The sequence below is a fragment of the Adiantum capillus-veneris genome, chromosome 2 (genome assembly GCF_014529385.1).
Source record: "Adiantum capillus-veneris isolate H3 chromosome 2, ASM1452938v2, whole genome shotgun sequence".
Taxonomy (NCBI): domain Eukaryota; kingdom Viridiplantae; phylum Streptophyta; class Polypodiopsida; order Polypodiales; family Pteridaceae; genus Adiantum; species Adiantum capillus-veneris.
This window is the reverse complement of record NC_140932.1, coordinates 120,223,129-120,245,666: the sequence shown is the minus strand read 5'-3', so window position 1 is coordinate 120,245,666 and position 22,538 is coordinate 120,223,129. Positions and strand designations below refer to the sequence as shown.

Genomic DNA, 22,538 nt, shown 5'->3' with positions numbered 1-22,538 from the left:
TCACTTTTTGATGAGAGATCGTCCGCTAGATGAACCGTAAACCACTTTGTTTGCTTCCGCTGTAGATCTAGTGGCCATCAGGTTTACCATCAAATCCGTCGTTTGAGAAGACGGGGTGGGGACCTCACAGTTGGTGATGAGATTTAGGTATTGGGAGTTGATCCTTTAACTGTTTTGGAATCTAAATAAATTCCTCACCTCTTTGTGCTTGAATCAACTTCTTTGGAACCCAAATCTGAGTTGCGAAAGCTTCCGACTTTGTGGATTTCATAGTTGTTCTTGCACACTTCAACTGTTTTCCTTTTGGTGTTGGATCTTGTGATTTTTCATTAGAGAACTTTATCTTCTTGATCCATACCTGCTTTTGGCCGAGCTGGCTCTTAGGTATCCAAATTTGTCAAGCTTTTTGGTTCTAACTTGTTATTCTTTGCTTTTGGCCTTCTTTGGTTGTTACAAAGCTGCTAGTGATAGTGATGACCTGAGTACCTAGTAGGGGATGTCAAAAGAATTATCATTGTTGCTACTAGATGTATGACCGTCGAGATAATTTTAGGTCTTTGTGAGTTGATGTACTCACTCATCTCCTGAGATATGCTTGCACAAAATTGTTACTTTTGTTCTGCAAAGTCTATTATTTTGTAGACAGTGGCTTTGATATGCAATGTAGTGGTTGATGCTCTGAGCCAAATGCCAGAGATCAACTCTCTCCTTTTCACAGAATTGCGGAGTGAGTTTTTGGAATCTCTCAAAGGTAAGTGCGAGCATGATATTGCATACTCCAAGGTGTGGAGCTATGTTAGAAAGAGGGATCCTTCTCACTCCAATGTTGGTAGTGGTTTTGTTTCCTCCACACCCAGTTCTCCTCTTTCGAGTGATGAACTGCAGAGATGGAAGAATTTTTCCATAGATGATGGGTACCTACTCCACAAGGGGAGAGTGTGTGTACCGACGGACGCGGACATTCGGCGCCAAATTCTTTATGAATGTCACGATAGTCCAAGTGCAGGGCACCCGGGAATTAAGAAAACTTATGCACTCGTAAGACAACAGTTTTACTGGCCAAGTTTGCATGGGTATGTTCAAGACTATGTCTTGCATTGCCAAAAATGTCAAGTTAATAAAGCAGAATGCCTGAAAGCAGGAGGACTCTTACATCCTTTAGAGATTCCCAATGGTAAATGGGAAAGTATCTCCATGGATTTTATTGTGGGTTTACCAACCACTATTCGAGGACATGACTCGGTATGGGTGGTCGTAGACCGGTTGACTAAACTTTGTCGGTTTATTCCAACCAAGTCAACCATTAAGACTCCAGAATTAGCGAAGTTATTTGTGGACAATCTTTACAGGTTGTATGGATTGCCAAGTAACATTGTGAGTGACCGTGATCCCAAGTTTAACAGTCATTTTTGGAGGGCTGTTTTTAAACGATTGAGTACACAACTTAATTTAAGTACGGCTGATCACCCTGAAACAGATGGTCAAACGGAACGAGTCAACCAAGTGCTAGAGGATATGCTACGAGCATACGTTAGCAAGAAGCAATCCGATTGGGAAGATTATCTTCCTATTCTTGAGTTTGCATATAATAGTGCTAAGCATGTTACAATTGGTTTTAGTCCATTCATGCTTATGTATGGTTTTCAACCTAGATCACCATTGACGGTGGGGTTGGCAACTGAAAAGCTCCAATAGGTCAAGGAGTTCATCCAAGATCATATGGAAATGCTGAGACTTGCTTGTCAAAATGTTCGACAAGCACAGGATCGGTATAAGAAGTATGCTGATGAGAAACGTATGCAAGTTACCTTCACGGAAGGGGAAGAGGTATTTTTGTGTGTGCCAGAACATTCAGAAAGTCTGAAGACTGGACCTACACCCAAATTATCTCCACGTTATTGTGGGCCATTCAAGATACTCAAGCGAGTTGGAGATAGGGCCTACAAACTTGAGTTACCTGCACACTCTCGTGTCCATCCGGTATTTCATGTAAGTCGTTTACGTAAACGCTTGCATGGGGACGACAATGTTATCGGCCAGCAGATATTGCTTGATTTCACTGAACATCCCATTCCACCGCATGAACCTGAACGCATTTTAGATTTTCATGAACTTCGTACTCGTCATCATGTAGGTAGTCAAGCTTTAGTCAAGTGGAAAGATCGTTCTGAAGAGGGTGCCACTTGGGAAAACATTAGTGTTCTTAAGAAAAAATTCCCCACTTTTGTTTTCAAGGACGAGAACGCTTCTCCAAGGGGGGAGTAATGTCAGGCCAAGGGCCAACCAAGGGGTCATGGACTCGACCAAGGGCAGGCTGCCAGTGGGAAGGGGTCCAGAAGTGGCTAGGAGCCTATTAAAGGGAGGTTGGGCGGATGGACCAGGACCTGGCAGTCCTCTGGTTTTACAATCATAGGATGGAAGAGTGGGTTCATCTCTTTGGGATGATGACATTACTGAGTGACAGTACACTAGGCAGGACGAGTGCATCGCATGATCAACGCTTGGAGGATAACAACTTCTTCATAACTATGTTTTCTTATGCATGGTTGTGTTGTGGGATGGTGGGGACGCTCGAGTTAGTGGCATGGCGTTTTGCACCAAGAGTATGGTGGTGTTTCCTCGCCAACACACATCCTTTCGTAGTGTACACATTGTGCTTTGGTCTTCAGCTCGCCTAGCAAATCAAGATCCCTACTGTTTTGCATATCGCATGTCTCGCAGATTCTTTCTTGTGCTACTAAACATGATTCTTCCTCTACTTCCCACAAGCGGAGTCATTTTTGTCAGAGAGCCTATTTCTCCAGAGGTTGCGCTTTCTTGCGTACTCTGGCGGCTTGCACATGGACACTTCTCACGAAGCATGGCCAATCTATTTGGCATGGGTGAGAGCACCATTTGCAAATATGTGGTGATCATTTGTCACATATTGAGTAGTACTGACTTCTTCCACAAGGTCGGCATTAGAGTGCCACATGGAGACCGTCTTGAGCATATAATGGCAGGATTTGAGGCTATCTCTGGTTTGCCGCATATTGTTGGGGCACTTGATGGGACTCACATCCGTCTATAAAGAAAGCCAGCACGAGAGTTCTATCCAACGCAATACATCAACAAAAATGGTTTTTCGAGCATCCTCCTACAGGGTATTGTCGACTCCAACAAACTTTTTTGGAGTGCAGTTTGTAGGGCTGCAGGAGGGGTGTATGATTCTTCTCACTTCAAAGGATGTAACTTGTATGGTCAGCTCAAACGACGAGAAGCCCTCGATCGGCCACTATTGCACATTCAAGGGGAGATAGTACGGCCTTATTTGATTGCAGACTCAGCCTACAAAGCGAGGACATTTTTGGTAAAGCCATACCGAATGAAGGCAGGGCGATTTTTACGTGAAAAGCGAGATTTTGACAGCAAAATCTCGAAGTGGAGAGTGAAAGTGGAAAATGCCTTTGGTCTCTTAAAGAATAGGTGGCAGATTTTGCGAGATCTCAATGTCGATCTTGCTTTTGCGCCCACTGTGATAGGAGCGTGTTGTTTCCTACACAACTTTGTGCAAATCCGAGGCGAGACAGAGCCTCATGATCAGCAAGATCCGCATCCCAAATCCCAAGAGCCACTTCCTAATCATGGCGGGAATCCTGCTCATCGCGAGATGGCCTTGCGGATAAGGACAGCCCTATTCCGCCATAGCAGCTTGAGGGTCCAGAATGCAGCAGTTCCAGATGTAGTAGGTTATGGATTTTATAATTGTTCTTATTTTTCAAAGTGATCTTGTCTTTTGTTTCAATATGTATCCATAAAGCTTATTATTAATTTCTTGAAGTTGTGTTTTGCAGGGCTTGATGATGATTTGGAGTCTGAGGATTGAGTCATGTTCTACATGGTTGTAGTTTTTGTCATGTGGTTTGCTTTATGGCTGCAATGAGCAGCACCTCTGTTTATGAAGTAGAACACCTCTATTTATGTACTGCTACAAGGTTTTCATTATGGTTCTTAAGTGTTTTTGTTTATGGCTGCCAATGAGCAGTAATGCCGCGCGCTTCTATATCATAGTAAATGGTTCATTTTGATGTACTTAGAACAATTCAGTTTATGACTGTCAGTCTCTTGTTTATGTGGTTGTCGGATATTGAAATCTTTTTTTGTCATGCGTTTTTTCATGCATCCAATGCAATGTTATTAGGCGTTTTTTGTTGGAAAAGGCTATCTTTGAGATGTTGGCAATGCATGGTTTGTTGGTTCACATGTCAACTTCAGCAACGAACGAACGTGAACGGACGAACGCATGTACGCACAAGACGTGGCCGGACGGAACATGTGCTTTTTTTAACCGAACGGATGCATGTGTGCGAAATGGAAAAAAGTTGGCATCCGTTGTGCAACTTTCCAGAGAAAGTATGGCAGAACGAATGGCCTCATGTATGCTTTACATCTCTCTCTCTGAGCAGCACTCTGCACTGGAGGAAAGGCCGCGGGACGATGAGGAGTGTGCTTGTGCCTCGAGGAGGCGGGGGGGGGGGAGGGGGGGGAGGGCTGCGGCAGGAGCAGGTCGTAGTTGGTTGGGGGGGACACGCCATTGGACAGGCGACAGAGGCGGGGCTGAAGGCTTGGGCACGGAGGGAGTCTCTCTCTCTCTCTCTCTCTCTCTCTCTCTCTCTCTCTCTCTCTCTCTCTCACACACACACACACACACACACACACACATTGTCTCTCTCTCTCTCTCTCTCTCTCTCTCTCACACACACACACACACACATTGTTGGAGCTACAGGCGGCTATCGCTGCGGGTGAAGGGGGAAGGTAGGCAGGGGTTTTTGCACGCACCTCTTCTCTCTGTGGAATGGCGAGGCTCGGAGGTCAGAAGCCGACGCGAAAAGAGAGAGAGAGAGACAGTCTACGGCCAGGCTGGGCAGGAGGCGCAGGGCGAGGGAGCTATGCGAGCACAGGGGAGTACACGTGGATGCAGGGGGGAGAGAATATTGAGAGGGGGGGCGGGAAATATCCGGCAGCATCAATTAAGGAATTGACTTTCTTATGTGCCAGTAGTAGTATGGTGTATGTAATGGCGCACAAAATCAAAAAATAAAACGAGTCTAAGGTGATGCGGAGAGTGGTTGCATGTGGCGGGGCTGCCAGGAAAACACACGTGCGGCGCGCGGGGAGGGGCGTCCTCAGGACTATATAACACATAGCATTTAAAGAGGGGGGGTAAAGGGATCAATGGCAGGGAACTGGATTGGGGCTTATCGAGGGGATCTGGACCGTGCATACCTGTAAAAACTAAACCTGGACAGCGGGGGAGACTGGGCATGCTGGCCAAATTCAAAACATGGGGCATGGGACGCGTGGCGACTGCTGATTGGTTGCATGGTGAGCCCGCGAGTGGGGGGATACGGGGGTTTGGCAGGGGGGAGGTCCTTACAGGATTTTGCGCTATTGGTGGATAATCCCGTCACCGCTATCCGGTCATCGCTCAGGCCCAGCATCGTTTGAGAGCGAAGCGAAGGAGCAGCAAGTAAGGTGAGGGCATCTCCTTTTCTCGCTGGTTGTGAAGGTTGGGATGCATGCGTTCTGTGTGGGCAGCATTGAAGGTGAGCACAATTTTTTTTCTCGTTGAAGGGTTGGATGCGTGGGTTCCATGTATGCTTTCTGCAAGCATCTCAGGGCTCGCCCATGGGGTTATGCATGAGCTTGGCCATGTGAAGAAAGGGAGTGCGTTGTGTGGCTGACTGTGTGTGTCTGTGTGTGTGTGTGTGAGAGAGAGAGAGAGAGAAATAGAGGGAATTATTGTCATGCTTTTCATGAGCTAATTTGGCTTGAGGTTGTGGCTAGGGGATGGCTCGTTCACCTGCTAGAAAGGGGAAAAGAACATGGCAAAGGGGTGGTTGCTCTCGCATCACAAGAGGAAAGGCCGATGTCTCACCAAAGGTAAAGAATGGGGAGGAGGTCCAGCCTACGGAGAAGTCCGAGAAGGTGGACATAGCTAAAGAGCAAGAAGAGGAACCCTTGTGTCATGAGGAGAGATTCACTACTCCTCCCACATCTCCTCATGTAGAAGGGGCTACTTCTCAACCAAGGAGAAGTCCACGGAAGCACACCTTGCCTGAGATGGGCACACCCTCGAGCCTAAACATCCGTCCGCGAAAGAGGTTGGTGGGCTCAAGGGGATGTGGAGTTGAGACAGAGGATGTAGCAAAGGGAGAAGCACAGGAGGTATTTGAGGATCTTCCAAAGCAAGAAGAGGCAGCCAGCATCCAAGATCAAAAAGTCTATCTAGAGATTGAGCTCCCGCTAGCACGCCAATGCCGCGCAAGTGCTGATTGCCCAAAGCGATCGGCCTTCATCTTCAAAAGACTACGGATGATGTCTCACCTCAAGACTTTCCATGGAATCACTGTAGAGATTGAAAAGCGCCGTGGAGGTCGCCCCCTCCACAAAGAAGCTGAGAGAAGAGCAAACCTCATGCCTAATCCGGAAGTGAAAGCTTGGCATAAAGCAGCTTTAAAGAGATTTGGCGACAAGGATAGGAAGTTTAGGCAAAATTGTAAAAGGTATCAACGCATCACGCACATACGGGCTCACCAAGTATGGAAGGACCTTGGAAATCAGTACAAGCACATGTCAGAGGCCGCTTTTATTGAGGAATTTGTGGCTGGGAAGATGCGAGACTACATGGCAGTCAAGGCTCTCCGGCTGGCAAAAATTCAAAAGCGCATTGATGAAGGTTACAACACACATGTAAGTTTCCGATTTGTCTAATTTAATTTTCTTTTGTCATCAATTTTCATAGTATGTTTGCACACCATGTTTGATTAGTTCATTCATTTCTACTAATTCTCTAACTACCATGCTATGGACATTCACAGAAGAGGATGCATGATATTCCTCCTTGGCTTGAGGCAGCCTTGGAGGACACTGACAATGAGGACCCTTTCCAGTATGCTCCCGAAGGAGAGGACGACAATGAGAATTATGAAGACAAGAGAGAAGAGGGCCCAGGACTTGCAGAGACATTAAGCAATCTTAAGCTCGATGAGGATGTATGTGTCTAGGATTTGTAACTTTTGCTTTTTTGTGCATAAGTAATTTTGTTTAGGTGTTGAGAGCGGTGAAAAAAAATCCAGCATGCTGATGTGTTCTAATAAATGTGCATTCCTTTCTAGCCTACATTGCTTGCAACTCCAACAAAGAAAAAGCTTCCGATTCAAAGAGGGAAGACACAAGAGAAAGCTATTGAAATAGGCTCTCCTGATGATGCATCTTTGTCGGCTCTCCTATTTTATGTCGGTAATAACCAGCTGACAATTGAAAAAATAGGCCATGAAATCAGCCCTGCCACTCCGACACGTAGTAATCGGGCCTTGTACAGGTGGCTTTTGTCAACCATCCCTATGTTCACAGTTTTCTAATTGTTTGATACTCACTATGTTCATTGGCATGTTGGATGTAGATTCTCTTCACATGTGCCTATGTCGCTCAACTCTCTTCGCTTTGGCCTACGTGTGGACATTGATGATCAGGCTCTACGCTTCATCTTATCAAATAAAGCATCCACGCGCACGATGAATCTATTTGCAATGTAATCACCGCCATGTTTTTGTTATTGAGTGGTATGCATTATGGTGAGCAAACATGTGCTTAACATACTCACTTTTACAGGTGGATGGAGTACACACTAGGCTCAGATGTCCTCATGCAAGTGATGCTTGTGGACTCTATGTGGTATCCTGTTGTGGATGCGACTTTGGCCAAGCAAGATTCCATGCGGGTCTTACATAACTTCTTCGGGGAGAGGGACTTTGGTGAATGCGTGCTTACATTTTTTCCAATCATTTACAGGTGGTTTATAAGGAGAGGACAAAGGACTGCTAGGTATGCTACATTGTGGCTTCTCATTGACATGCTGATGTTGTCTCTCTTTGCAACAGGGAGCATTGGACATGTTGTGTTATGTATCTTGCCACACATGCAAAGATTGCTGGGCTACGTTGGAGAAAGAACCACATTCTCTACTATGACCCACTTGGGTGCACGACCATGATGGAAATTGTACCTGTTTTGCACAGGTACATGGGTTGACTTTGTTCATCATAGCTTGGGAGGTCGGTATATGAAACAAGTTGATATGGCTATCAATGGTTTTTTATCTTGCTGGTTATGAATATGCAGTGCTATGGAGGCGATGGCCCAAGGAGTCAAAGCTCATGATGTCCAACATGCATTGCTTGAACCTGCCACCAAATTTGAGTTAAAAGTGTTGAAAGTATGTCTTCTTGTGCTCCTCTCATGCTTGGAAAATTTAGGGCATGTTAGTCATGTTAATGGTTTGATGCTGCAGGGCCCAATTCAACCAAATGCGATTGACTATGGGTTTTATGTCATGGCTGCCATTCGCTACATAATTCAGTCTTGCTTGCAGGAGAAGAGCAAAAGCTGGGTATGCTTAGAGTGTGTGTCGAGTGCTAGCTTTCTACCATATGCATCTGGATATTAATCTCCTTTCTAATTTCCTTCAATCCTCTTGTGTTTGTCGATGTTGTGCAGGTGAAGAAGACATGGTTCATACACGATGATGTATTGGCATTGAGGCAAAGCCTCCATAGTTGGTGCTTAGATATAGTGGGGGAGGAATGAGATTATGGCTGGTCACCATATGTGTTGCATTTTGCGTTAAAGGGAGCCAGCTGGGTCTATGGCCGTTTTGTAAAACAACCCATGACACTTTATGTATGATCGGGTTTAGGGCGAGGTTTTGTGTCAGCCTACATGTAATGTCCAGGGTTTGTGTCGATAAAGTATGTATGGCGAGTTTTATGCTGCAATATTGGTTCAAAGAAAGCAAATCATTGGCTACTGACTATGTTTATGTGGGCTTGTTTATGGCGGCTAGCCACGTCCGAGATCCATATTTTGTCTATGTGCAGGTTCAGGACTATGTTTGATGTATGTGGGAAGTGGCCATGTTTATGTATACAAGCAGGTTTATGGTTATGTCTGGGTTTATTTATGTTTGCAGGTTTTTGGCTACGTCCAGGTTTAGTTCCATGTGGGGCTAGTGGCCATTTTTATTTCTGTTTGCAGGTTTATTTCCACGTCTGGGTTTAGTGTTTATGGTGTAAGCGGCATGTATCAGAGTTTTATGCTTGAGCTCGATCGAACCCCGATTCCTCATCCATTTTGGGACATGCATCTAGTCCAGCTAAATTATTATTTATGGTGATGTTTGATTTTTATTTCCTGTTGAGTAAAATTTGTGGCAAGGTCCGATTCTGTCTAAGGCGACTCCCCGATTATGTATGTTTATGGTGAGGTTTTGTAATGTGTTCCCAGTTTGTGGTGCATTGTCCTTTGTGACGAGCTTTTGGTGCAATGTTTCACGTTTATATCTAGATCTATAATAGGTGCTCGGGTTTGGGTTGGTTTATGGCTATGTCTGAGAGCCATGTATGTTTTATGGCTTCGTCCGGGTTTAGTGATCGGATGTATGGTTGTTGGGCCATTTTTATTTTTGTATGCAGGTTTATGGCTTCGTCCGGGTTTAGTGATCGGATGTATGGTTGTTGGGCCATTTTTATTTCTGTATGCAGGTTTATGGCTTCGTTCGGGTTTAGTGATCGAATGTATGGTTGTTGGGCCATTTTCATTTCTGTATGCAGGTTTATGGCTTCGTCCGGGTTTAGTGATCGGATGTATGGTTGTTGGACCATTTTTATTTCTGTATGCAAGTTTATGGCTTCGTCCGGGTTTAGTTATTATATGTACTCTCTGATAAGCCAATGTTTATGTGTATATTAGTGATCATGTAATACAAATGGCTCGATCAATTTGACATTATGGTGACTCTAGGTTTATGGCATTATGGCGAGGTCCAATTGGTGTTTGTGCCGAGCGACTCTAGGTCTATGGCATTATGGTCCGATTGGTGTTTGTACCGTTGCAGTCTATTTCGAGTCTCCTATAACTGATCATGTAACCCTAAACCGGCTTGATCAATTTGATGTTATGGTTTGTGCTGACTCTACATTTATGGCATTATGGCAAGATTTGTTTTTGTGTGTGTTTATGGTGAAGTCATGCCAGCTGGGTGTGTTTGACAATCAGTTTATGGTCATGTCCGAGATTATGGCGAGGTCCGATTGGTGGTGTTTGTGCCGACCCTACGTTTAGGGCATTATGGCGAGGTTTGTTTTTAGTGTCATGTTGGGTGTGTGTGAGCTTTCGCCAATCAATTTATGGTCATGTCCCAAAGTATGGCGAGGTTCGATTGGTGTTTGTGCCGACCCTACGTTTAGGGCATTATGGCGAGGTTTGTTTTTAGTGTCATGCTGAATGTGTGTGAGCTTTAAGTCATGTCCCAGAGTATGGCGAGGTTCGATTGGTGTTGTTTGTGCCGACCCTACGTTTAGGGCATTATGGCGAGGTTTGTTTTTAGTGTCATGCTGAATGTGTGTGAGCTTTTAGTCATGTCCCAGAGTATGGCGAGGTTCGATTGGTGTTGTTTGTGCCGACCCTACGTTTAGGGCATTATGGCGAGGTTTGTTTTTAGTGTCATGCTGAATGTGTGTGAGCTTTTAGTCATGTCCCAGAGTATGGCGAGGTTCGATTGGTGTTGTTTGTGCCGACCCTACGTTTAGGGCATTATGGCGAGGTTTGTTTTTAGTGTCATGCTGAATGTGTGTGAGCTTTTAGTCATGTCCCAGAGTATGGCGAGGTTCGATTGGTGTTGTTTGTGCCGACCCTACGTTTAGGGCATTATGGCGAGGTTTGCTTTTAGTGTCATGCTGAATGTGTGTGAGCTTTCAGTCATGTCCCAGATTATGGCGAGGTTTGTTTTTAGTGTCATGCTGAATGTGTGTGTGTTTATGGTGAAGTCATGCTGGGTGTGTGAGCTTTTGGCAATCAGTTTATGGTCATGTCCGAGATTATGGCAAGGTCCCATTGTGTATGGATGGAAACTATAAGGACCCTTCTTCTAAGGCTGATCTGGAAGATGCAAGACCTAGCAAGAGCGAGAGCAAAAATCAGAATCCCAGAATTGGTAAAAGCATATGTACATGGCTGATGTGCACGCATCCTAAACCTAGCAAAATCGCCATCAAGATCAGCTTAAGCATGACCCTTTTGGGCTCAACCTATAGCCCCTGTATAGAGATGCAAGACCTGGGAAAAGCCAGAGAAAACTCGGCCCATGAGCTTGTTGTCAACCACCTGGCAAAAGGCTTGTGTTGATGCATTATGGTTTCATTTTGCTGGTGATATCAAAGAGACAACACTTCATTATTGCGACCACTTACGAGTGATAAAGAACAAACAACCAGATTAAGACAACCCAAATGAACTTTAGGATATCTACAAACTAGCCTAGCTTCTTGGGGACCACATCATATCAATCTAATTGTTCCAAAAAAATATATATTGCAATTGTCCAAGTCATGTTCACAAAACATACATAGCTTGCAAAGTTCCAATGAGGCATGACATAATCGGATGACCCTAAACCGCACGCAAGTCATATAAAAGTAATTCGTGTCTGCGAGGCATAGATCTTCTCATATATCCAACCATCATCAAGCTTCACAGTGAGATGTCGTTCACAATCAATATGCGATACCTCGTGGTCACATGCTATGATAGAACCATTGGCCGGGTTCTCACCATCCCATAACTGTACAAGTGGTTCATGATCTGGGAAGTTGAATTTGCAGACAAGTGCTTCTGAGATAGAGGGAGCAAAGCATGGCATGTATGGCAACATACTATATTTGAGCCATCAACAAGAAGGGTTTTGCTACAACAATGCGGGCAATTAACACGTCGCCATTTCTCAAAGCGCACTCGATTTCGCCCTCGCTGGTGCTTACGTTTCAAGGAACCTGTGTTTCTGGTTTTTTTTGCTGGTTCTGGACAACCTTCAACTACCTCACCTATGCCATCAATGATACACGATAGCCTGCCATGCCCAAGCCGTGTTTGTGTGACATTTGCCTGGATTTGTTTGATGCTACCCTTTCTTGGCAAGCTAATCTCCTCTGGCTCATGGAGATTCTCCAAGTTCTCCATAGAGATCTTTAATTTCTTCAGAGCAACCTCCTTTTGCTGCAATGTCCACTGCGGTAATACATCAGCCAATTGTCGCAAGAACTCCCTAGATTTGTCGATACAATTGACTATCTCCATGTCAACCTGTTGCAAGTATGGTCCAATACCATTCATATCAATATCCAGTGCTTTGTCATCACATCCACTCCCTGTTTCAAAGACTTGGGCACATTGTTGCATTCCATCGCTGGTTGCAAGGTCAGCCATTGCATGCACGCTATCCACAATAGGTAAAATTTCATGAAGCATTGGAAAATAGCTTTGAAGTATTAACCGAAGCCCATATAGATGCTTGCATTGGGAGGACCACTCTGGGCAATCACAGTACGAGGATTGCATGCTCACATGGTACCAAGAGTCTGATGTCATGCTTTGAATCTTGAAGAGTAATGTAGATTCGTTCACCACCTGAAGAGTTTCAGGATTAGTCTTGTATCGTTGACATAGCTTCTCCCCAGCAGCTAGTGCCTTTGTTGCACTCTTGCTTGAACCATACACAGCAAATCGTCCAGAATCCGCTGTCAATGAACATGCCATGAACTTTACTAAGAGGTAGATCGAAGAGAAAGTCCAAGGAGTGGGACAATAGCTCACCTAGCTCTTGCTTTTGCTTGAAGAACTCCAAGAGAGTTCCTCCCATCCAGCTTCCACTCCTCGCATTGCCAACAAGTGCATGTAGTAGATCCAAGGCTGGCCTATTTATCCTCTCATCCAATACTTGACATATTGCCATAGTCTTTCCACCAAATTCGTTGTGTCCACATTGCCATGGGGAAAAAGACGTCCAAACTTCGGCCAGCGTTCACGCCATACGCATGACTTCGAGCACCATCCATTGGAGACATAACGTTGAATATTTGCATGATTGGAGTAGTCTAGCAAGAGGCGCTGAAAGCGAGCTTCAAAGTCATCCTCGGAGCTGGAGTGCATCAAGTTACACATTGAAGAATAAACATGGTCTTGCATGTGTCTTGGCACTTGTGGCAAAAGGTTCTCCACCCAAGCCTTTTTGACATGAAACCAACAAACTAGGACATGACATGCTACTTGGACTCGTTGTCCTTCACTGTGTTCAGCCCAACAAGCAGGATCATCTTTGACGGCACTCAAGATGGCATTCAATTCTTGGGGACATTTGTCTATCACAATTGCATTCGGTCGTATGCTGCCCATTCTCGAGAATATCATCCGGATGGTCAATTCAAGGGCAACGCTCTCCTGACATGTCCCAGGGTCACTTGTGCACATCATCAACCACAAAGGAATCCCTGTACCATTTTGATTTGGCAAAACAGCTGCATACAATGGCAACCCATAAACGTTTGTCTTGAATGTGCTGTCCACGGCCCATGCATTATGTTGTGAGAATCGAATACACATCTGAAGCATCCAATCATCTTGAATGATGACGACAAACGGCTTGTTGACGTCTTGCAAAGCATTTGGATTGTACGGTTGCACATATGCGACCTTTCAAAATCAATAAGCAACTAAATAAGGACATAAGAAAAAGGAAAACATAAAAATGAAGATAGGGCACTCCAAAGGACCTTCCCTGCGGCTTGTAACTTTAGAGCCTCCATGTACATTGCAGACCAATCATTCCCAGATGCACGACCTAGAGAAAACAAAATGGTTAAGTAATTAAAGGGGTGACAGGAAAAGAAAATTATCTTGCTACCTTCATGCCGTAGGCTATATGCCAACTGTTGGACCTCCTTTGAGATCATGAAGAATCGAAAAGTTGTGCGATCTAACAAGCATGTTCGTTGCTTGTGGAAGTTTTCTTTTGAAACTGACATTTTGGCAACATGGCGACATGTTCCAACATCAAAATAATCCTCCATGCAACATTGAAGCACACTTGGATGAACAGGTAGATGATATAAGTCAGCCCGAGAGCCAAGAACATGGCCCTCATGCGTAGCACGAAGCAAAATCATGACCTCATGAACTCCCTCACTGAATTGCACCTGTGCCTTGAAAGGACAACCGCACTTCTTCGTTTTCCTCTCTCTACGCTTGTTTTCTCCATGATGCCTTCTTGAACCACCACGATGACAGACATAGTAGTCCTCTACCTTTCCTTCGCTTACCTTGGCTGATCTTATCTTAACAAGCCTGACTTTATGGTTTAGCATAATACTCTCCAGCACATCACACACATGAAATCTTTCTGTAATAATTTTTTCACTTGGAGTTTTCTCACCGGCATTGCCCTTCCCTCCAACCTTCTGAAACATAAGCGATTCAGATTGGAGGATAGGATCCTTCTTACATACCTGACAATTTCTGACCGCATCTCTAATGAATGAAGTAGGTATGCCATGCCTTTTGATATCTGTGCACCATGCAGTTTTCATCTGATTCATAGTTTCCAACATGCTCAAATGAGCCCCTTGCTGGTCGACATGACATTGTTCTGTAATGGTTGTCCACTCCTCCTTTGGTGCAATGGCTCTGGGAGGGAGACCCTTCAAGAAGATCCTAACTGATCCATGCCGAGGGGATCCTCGGATCACAAGATTGTCCTTCATCTTGTTCCACCGTTTTACATCATGCATGCCGACATTGTGCAGCATACCCAATGTTGGCTTACAAATCCCTTGAAGATCTAATAGCATAAGGTCATAGCTCTCCCGAGAAAAGCTAAAGAAATGGTGAGAAGCATGCAACTCTGGGTCAAAAGATTGGGTCATGGGTTTCCTCCTATGGATTGAATCTGCAAGGAAGGTTGAAGGGAATTCGGTAAACTCCTTTACTTGGTCACCACCACTAGAATGGGATCCTGATTCCATGGAAGCACTACTTGAGCCTGTTGATGACGAGCTGCCTTCCTCCAACTCCTCATTCAAATCAAATATACGATATTGCTTTTGTTTCTCCCCATCCTCGAAAGCATCCAATCGTGCCTCCATCCTGCCCGGCATCCCTCGATCTCCCTCTGCCTTCCAGGTTACGTTTAGGTCAATGGACTGCATAACTTGTTTTGCCTCCCAAGGTACATTGAGGTCCAGCATTTGTCTGCTCTCCATACCTGTTGCGGCTTCTTCCCTCTACCCTCCTGCCTCTCAGAGATAATGCGTGGCCTCTCTGCCCAAACCCCAACAGCGTGGCCTCCCCGCCTGTCGACCCCCCTGAAAAGCGTCCCAAATTCAAATTTCCACCCTGATGACATGGCACTTCCCTCAGCCTTATCCCGCTTGAATTTGGCCAGCATGCCCAGCCCCCCCCCGCTGTCCAAGTTTAGTTTTTACAGGTATGCACGGTCCAGATCCTCTCGATGAGCCCCAATCCAGTTCCCTGCCATTGATCCCCTTACCCCCCCTCTTTAAATGCTATGTGTTATATAGTCCTGAGGGGCGTCAAGCGACGACATGTACATTTGAGAATTGGATGAGCTGGGGTTCTAATCTCTCAGGTATTGCTTCCTCCTTTGAGGGGAGGAAAATTAAGGAAAGTTAGGCCTTCATAGAATTGGAAGGTTCCAAACGAGAGCAATATTCCCAGTAGCCACGGATCGATTAGTTAGGGGCTCTTCAGAAGCTCAGACACCATGATGCATGAGTCGACACCGATTTGCTCTAAAGTTGAAACCCCTTATAATGCGTCGTGGACTGATCTGGGTCCTTCAGAAGTTCAGACCTCATGCATGAGAGAGAGAGAGAGAGAAAGAGAGAGAGAGAGAAGCCATTGCAGTGAGTCCCTTGGCCTGTCAACCCTGCGGTCACATCTCGGGAGCTTCAATTGCATGTCTCCTGCTCAAGCTCGTCACCGATGGCATGACCACCTCTCTCTCTCTCTCTCTCTCTCTCTCTCGCATGAGTTGACACCCATTTGCTCTAAAGTTGAAACCCCTCGAAATGCGTCGCGGACATAAAGTTGAAACTCGCTGCATGCCTTGTCAATTGGAGAGCCAGTATGGGGTGCCCTTGTCCTTGAGATCGTGATCACATTTGGCCTTGTATACACAGCCTTTGCCACAGCTGTTGATTCAAGGTCACCAGGCAATGTGGGTATCATAGCTCTCTTGGCCATTGGATGCCAACATTTTGTTCGCTCGTGGCTTTAATGGTGGCTCTATGAACCATGCTCAATCTTTTGGCCCTGCCCTTGTTGCTTTGGATTTTACTGACCACTTAGTCTACTAGGTGGGTCTCCTTGTCGGTGCCATCTATGAGACCGCTCATGTTGCTCCTTAGAGGAGCAACATGAGCAACATGAGCCCATTCCTAGTGAGTACTAGATCTTTTTGATGAACACCCTCTAATAATGTGCACCCCCCTCCAATTGCATACAGGAGCCCCCTCATCATTGTCACTCATACATTCCATTTTGATGGAGTCTTCTATTCACTAGACTTTACTTTCTCACTTGCTCCTCTCTAGTGTTGGCCATTCATTTGCTCCTTGTTTCCTTCATGAATCACCCCCCTCGAGTCAAGCCAAGGAACTGTCCCATTTACGCCAAGGTTTGTGTGCTTTAGAAGGACAACTATTCACTTGTGTAGCTTAGACATTTTCTTGAACTTGAGCTCACCCATGTAGATTGACATGCTGCTAGAGAACTTTTGATCATGCTTTGTTTGGTGCTCTTTGCAAAGATGCACTTGTAATTGCTACCAATCTCATGGTTCTTTGTGCAATAAGCATCTTCATTTTTTGGTTCTACCTTTTGATTTTTGATAGACTTTCATCAAGGACTTATACCAATGTTATTTCCAAAAAAAAGAAAAAAAGAGCGAGAGAGAGGGAGGGCAAGAGAGAGAAAGCGCATCATGTACAAAGTGTCAAACGGATGTGAAAATCCATGGAGCTTTGAGAGAGAGAGAGAGAGAGAGAGAGAGAGGTTTAATGTGTTTGCAAGGTCAAGTAAAGATCTAGAAGTGATGGCGGTGCCCAAGCTCTGAAAGAATCCAGCAAAACTGAGCTGATATTTCAGCCAATGGAGATGCACAAGCCGGTGAAATTATCCACAGATGATAATATAGCAAACTGTGATATAGGAGGGAGAGCCACGGAAGCGATCGAGAGGTGTGGCTCACCCACGTCCTTGTTTCATTGAGGGCATATTGTAGAAGGTCATGATCTACAACCACGTCATCATGCTCCTCAACCTCTACTACTACCAAATGATTCCATAAGTCGTAGACACAACTAGTAACACTCCACCTCCTAATCACTCGAGCCCACCACCACCACCACCTCCTCCTCCTCCTCCTCCTCCTCCTCCTCCTCCTCATCGCCCATCAATTGAAATCGATCTCTCTGACTTCTTGTCCTTAGATTCCTTGCCTTTTCCCTTACCCTCAACCACCTTCCCTTTTTACTTCTACAAGCTTCCCTCTCGAGGGCTTGCAACATTACAATCACGGCTACTAACATGCCAATTCAAACTATGATGTAAGGGCAAATGTTCAAAGTGACATTGTGTGTGTGTGTGTGTGTGTGTGTGTGTGTGTGTGTGTGTGTGAGAGAGAGAGAGAGAGAGAGAGACCAGTGTGCAAAGGTACAAGAAAAAACAAATTTTCTTATATGAATGGATATGTCTCTAGAATTGTTCAAACATTCAAAGGGAAAATTTAAAGGTATTTGCTACCTTTATAAATCGTAATGCGACAATAAGTGTCACCAAAATGTGTATAAAAGTACTGATGGTTTGTAATTTGTTTCCTTTGAAAGGTTGGTTTTGCTCGCTCTCCTGGTACTGGAGCCTCAAATTTCCATGCACTTTCATCCCTTTGAAACTCATCTACTGTATACATATTGTTCATATGGACTTAATGAACACAAAAAACTAATGAATTCATTGATGCCCCAATAGCCCTTCCTCCATTAAATCAGCCACTGATCCATATACTACCTGCCAAGTTATCAGAAGTTCGCTGCAGTAATTGGATTTTAGGCATAATCTTCTTCTCACACTCACAGTGTAAAGACTACCTCCTCCTTTATTTCCCTAGCCCTTGTGACATTAGTTACCTTGAAAACCAAATAGACTCCCATTCTTCCTCAAGTTGTTGCCAAACTTTAAGTGCACAACACTCTCTCTCTCTCTCTCTCTCTCTCTCTCTCTCTCTCTCTCACACACACACACACACACACACACACAATGGTTTGTGTAAGTTTCCCTCTGGCGGCTGTTCAACCAAAATGAGGAGTTTTTCCTCAAAAAAGCAAACAAAAAACACAAAGAGAACCCTTCCTAGATATGTCTTCACCACAATCCCTTTCTCATGACAATAAAACAGCATATGACAGGCAGTACGACGGCTGCACCAGCATCCAGATCAAGTGCTTATAGAACAAAACTACATCAACCACTTTCTCAAAGCATGCTCATATTGATCAGTGGAAGAAAAGAAGACATAAGTCGAACCCAGATTACAATATCATTTAGGCAGAAGAGTCATCAATAAAGAATGTAAGTCATCAGACTTCATTGGCAAGTAGGCGGTAATCAGAATGGAGCCCCAACCCCCCCCCCCCCCCCCCCCCCCCCCAAAAAGCACGTTAAACCACTCATAAGACAATCAGCTGCATTTAATCCTCACATGACATGAAATCTACTTAGACGTCGAATGGAACTCTCCAAAGCAGTGAGCACGCAGACAACCCCTTCATTCTTACACATAAGCATGCTCCAAAGCCATTACAGGTATTCCTCAGTAAAAGTGATTCAGAGATTCCAGGCAAGACTTGTAGATAATTTTACCAGAGTCTTTCTATTTTGTCAGCCATAATTGTTTTACAACACATACAGCCGATCCCTCATGTGATTCCTTGCGGCATGCCCATCCAGTACACAGGTAACCTACAGTACGATTTCTGCAAAAGGCGGTGGGCGCCGAGAAAGAATGCACGCCGAGACTACCATTGCAGCATAAAATAGAAGGACACCCTTACTTTGCAATCTGCCTCAGCTTACACAAGTTCCTGCTACTGCCCACATGCAAGCATATCGCTAACAGATCGCTACGCACAATAACACACATGATATTGGGAAGAAGACCAATACATATAAGCACAAGAAAAACTGAGCATATGCACAAACTCAATGTCGGGAGCTCTTAACGGATGATAGAATTGATCAGATTACAGGAAAAATTAGAGGGTTCATGACTCACTGACCAAACCTGTAACAACAGAGGAAGCAATGAGGACAGCAACAAGCTCTGCACCCACAACTCCTGCGGCCTGGTAGGCAGGGGGCGGGCTGTCAAACGAAGGCTTCGATGCAACCGCTGCTGCTGCTGGGGCAACCACACTGCTGATCTCCTTCTCTCCTTCTTTCACAAGCTGCTCGCCTTCCTTGACAAGCTCCTTCACCTCCTTCACGACTTCTTTCTCTGCCTGTTCTACCCTTTTCCTGATGCCGAAGAGAGGAATGTCCTTCGCCATAGCCGCTTGCTGTTGCAACAGAAGAGGGGCACAGACGAGACCCGGTAGGAGGAGCCGCCGTGAGTAACCTAATTTAGCAGGCGCAGTTGTAGCGGTGGATGCAGGAGAAGGAGAGGCGCATTTCACAGCCATGGCCGAGGTAGAGGATGGCGTAGCTGAAGCTGCGGCCATAGCAACCATGGTGAGCAGGCTCGATTGTTGAACCTACCTCAAGGCCACCACAAGCTTGAGCGCAGAAAAATAGAGTGAGCTCGTCCAAGAGTATAGCAGAAACGTGGGCGATGCAGAACAACAATGGTAGCCACACAAGGTGGCCTTGTGGACCCGCATACATATACCCCCTTCCAATCCTCTTCACCCTCATCCTCTTTGTAATGGCAAAAGTCACACTCGCATTGTCAAAGGAGGGTGGTGAGAACTGTCTCTTACGCCGGGTCCAGAAATGTGTGAAGTTTTTTTTTTTGCCAATAGAATGGTGTCAGCATGGACAGCGTGCGTCTGCTGTCGTCCCGTCTAAGCCCGGTCTTAGACTCTCTATTGTGAATATACCCAGATGAAGAGGTGTGTCTTAACATGTGTGTGACGTGTACGTATGTGCTCAAGCTTAGGCAAATCCTACCAAGGCTCACCTAGACAATGGAATAAACATGGCATTACATGGCCAACTTGTCTTTATAGGTACTTTTCCTCGAGCAACTCAGGAGGGACACTACCACATCTTTTTGCAAAGCGTAGGAGATGTTAAACAATCATCTTCAATTTCTTTATGTGAAAAGAGGCATAGTAGGGAATCCAGATTCGTGTGTGGCTTGAAGACATCGTTTAGTCCTTGTTTAAAAGCATCACAATCTTTGGTCAAAGCGTACATGCTTTCAAACAATTTTTTTGGGTGGCCTATGTAGCTTAATGATTATATTCTTTCAATACTTTATGATGGGCTCAACAAACTAAGTATGATTTCAAACAGATTTTTTGGGTGGCCTATGTAGCTTAATGATTATGTTCTTTCAATACTTATGATGGGCTCAACAAACTAAGTACATGTTGCTTCTTTCCCCTTCTTTTGAGACCATATCTCCCAAAAGCGCAAGTAGTCACTAATCACAATAACTTCATATGCACATAGCTAGCAATAGCCACTCAATAACATTAACCTCCCTTCATTTCGTTCTTCCATAGCTCGGGTAGCCAATATGGTGATTGCATCTTATATTGCGTAACAACAAATTCCTCTTACATGAAAACAAAAATTGTAGTTGTTTAGAATCCCCACAATTGTGTCTTGTGCTAACCGCATCAAAAACCATCACGAAAGCTTTTAAAATCTAGGACTTGTGTTAGCAAGAATAGAGTAAGTGTTGCACTAATACATCGTCTAAATATATCCATTAGGTGTGTGCAAAGTAAATGTCACCCAAAACAGCCAAAGAAGGCTATTAAAGCCAATCATACACCATACAACCACCCAAGCTGATCAAAGTAGGCATAGCAAAATCTGGTCAGATACCTGCTACTAGATTCCAACCAGACACACAACAAAAACTAGCCACACAACAACAAAAACTTCATAGATAAAATCGGTAGTGAACATCAAAATCATTTTCACACTAAAACTACCCATCAAATAGTAACATCAACTCTAGCATGGTAGTACTTGAAGCAAGGGTCTACGCCATCATCTTCCAACACTCATCACGACCAATACAGTGCAGCACGGTTTATAGCCCTACACTTTTTCGTGCTCAAAGATGAGATTGGCCAAGGATACAACACAATACTTATTTTCCATAGAATGTAAGCACATGGCAAAGTGGCCATTGTAGGCATCTTCAACCACGGGCTTCTTACATATATAAGCTCTAAAAGCATTGTTTACCAACTACTCTTGCATATGGAGCATAAACTTAGACTTGAACAAATTCTTCTTGCCATATAAATCTTCCCAAATGATCCAGCAAATAGTAAGCATTGAGTCCATGAGATCCCAAAAGGTTGCACGCCATCACTTCTAACCATGCATTTTACTTTGCAAACTATACCCACTTCCAAGCACCATACTATTAAACACATAACAATCAGCCTCACATTGATTATAATTCATAGGACAAGCAACCTCTTGCCACCAACTACTCGTTTCATCGTTCCTTTCTACATTCCATAGCAAATAGCAAGGAGCAAAACCTTCTTAGCCTCTCATTATCAATTATCACAATACATGTGGTCGCATTGGTAATACAAGGTTTGCAACTGCTTCTTTTGCATAAGACCATCTTGACTGTGACGTTATCCACACTGAGAAGTTCCTACCATTGAACTCGGTTATCTTAAAGAGATTGTTGGCTAATCTAGATGCTTTGTTGGCTAGTCTAGTTTCTTCCTTCATCAAGCATGAGAAAAGGCACACTTACAAGGAAAAATTGATAGATCTTTGAGAATAAATTAGTAATATCTTATTCAAGAACATGATAATAATATAGATGCTTCTTACATATATAAGCTCTAAAAGCATTGTTTACCAACTACTCTTGCATATGGAGCATAAACTTAGACTTGAACAAATTATTCTTGCTATATAAATCTTCCCAAAGGATCCAACAAATACTAAGCATTGAGTCCATGAGATCCCAAAAGGTTGCACGCCATCACTTCTAACCATGCATTGTACTTTGCAAACCATACCCACTTCCAAGCACCATACTATTAAACACATAACAATCAGCCTCACATTGATTATAATTCATAGGACAAGCAACCTCTTGCCACCAACTACTCGTTTCATCGTTCCTTTCTACATTCCATAGCAAATAGCAAGGAGCAAAGCCTTCTTAGCCTCTCATTATCAATTATCACAATACATGTTGGTCGCATTGATAATACAAGGTTTGCAACTGCTTCTTTTGCATAAGACCATCTTGACTGTGACGTTATCCACACTGAGAAGTTCCTACCATTGAACTCGGTTATCTTAAAGAGCTTGTTGGCTAATCTAGATGCTTTGTTGGCTAGTCTAGTTTCTTCCTTCATCAAGCATGAGAAAAGGCA

General features: G+C 44.4%; 3 protein-coding genes and 1 pseudogene across 3 annotated transcripts; 2 read left to right on the top strand and 2 right to left on the bottom strand.

Moving 5' to 3' along the window:
- Positions 1–2,860: 2,860 nt before the first annotated feature.
- LOC147463487 (uncharacterized) lies at positions 2,861–3,865 on the top strand. Its single transcript, XM_086529011.1, has 2 exons — positions 2,861–3,728; positions 3,834–3,865. Exons 1-2 carry the CDS (start codon positions 3,365–3,367, stop codon positions 3,863–3,865), a joined length of 396 nt encoding a protein of 131 aa, XP_086385137.1. The 5' UTR covers positions 2,861–3,364.
- A 2,002-nt stretch (positions 3,866–5,867) lies between these two features.
- On the top strand, positions 5,868–8,631 carry LOC147463486 (uncharacterized). Its single transcript, XM_086529000.1, has 10 exons — positions 5,868–5,970; positions 6,053–6,735; positions 6,864–7,037; positions 7,161–7,366; positions 7,448–7,576; positions 7,657–7,836; positions 7,926–8,063; positions 8,167–8,260; positions 8,336–8,434; positions 8,542–8,631. The coding sequence occupies exons 1-10, from the start codon at positions 5,868–5,870 to the stop codon at positions 8,629–8,631; spliced, it is 1,896 nt and encodes a 631-aa protein (XP_086385126.1).
- Positions 8,632–12,557: 3,926 nt separating this feature from the next.
- On the bottom strand, positions 12,558–15,131 carry LOC147463485 (uncharacterized; annotated as a pseudogene).
- Positions 15,132–19,140: 4,009 nt separating this feature from the next.
- Positions 19,141–19,814, bottom strand: LOC147463484 (uncharacterized). The gene has a single exon (XM_086489221.1). The coding sequence runs from the start codon at positions 19,674–19,676 to the stop codon at positions 19,212–19,214; it is 465 nt and encodes a 154-aa protein (XP_086345347.1). The 5' UTR covers positions 19,677–19,814; the 3' UTR covers positions 19,141–19,211.
- Between the last annotated feature and the right edge of the window lie 2,724 nt (positions 19,815–22,538).

Coding starts and splice junctions, on each gene's coding strand:
- LOC147463487 (XM_086529011.1), top strand. CDS start 3,365: ATGAAGGCAGGGCGATTTTTACGTGAAAAGCGAGATTTTGACAGCAAA. Junction 3,729..3,833: donor AGCAGTTCCAGATGTAGTAG/GTTATGGATTTT, acceptor TGTGTTTTGCAG/GGCTTGATGATGATTTGGAG.
- LOC147463486 (XM_086529000.1), top strand. CDS start 5,868: ATGGCAAAGGGGTGGTTGCTCTCGCATCACAAGAGGAAAGGCCGATGT. Junction 7,367..7,447: donor AGTAATCGGGCCTTGTACAG/GTGGCTTTTGTC, acceptor TGTTGGATGTAG/ATTCTCTTCACATGTGCCTA. Junction 8,261..8,335: donor TTGAGTTAAAAGTGTTGAAA/GTATGTCTTCTT, acceptor TTGATGCTGCAG/GGCCCAATTCAACCAAATGC.
- LOC147463484 (XM_086489221.1), bottom strand. CDS start 19,676: ATGGTTGCTATGGCCGCAGCTTCAGCTACGCCATCCTCTACCTCGGCC.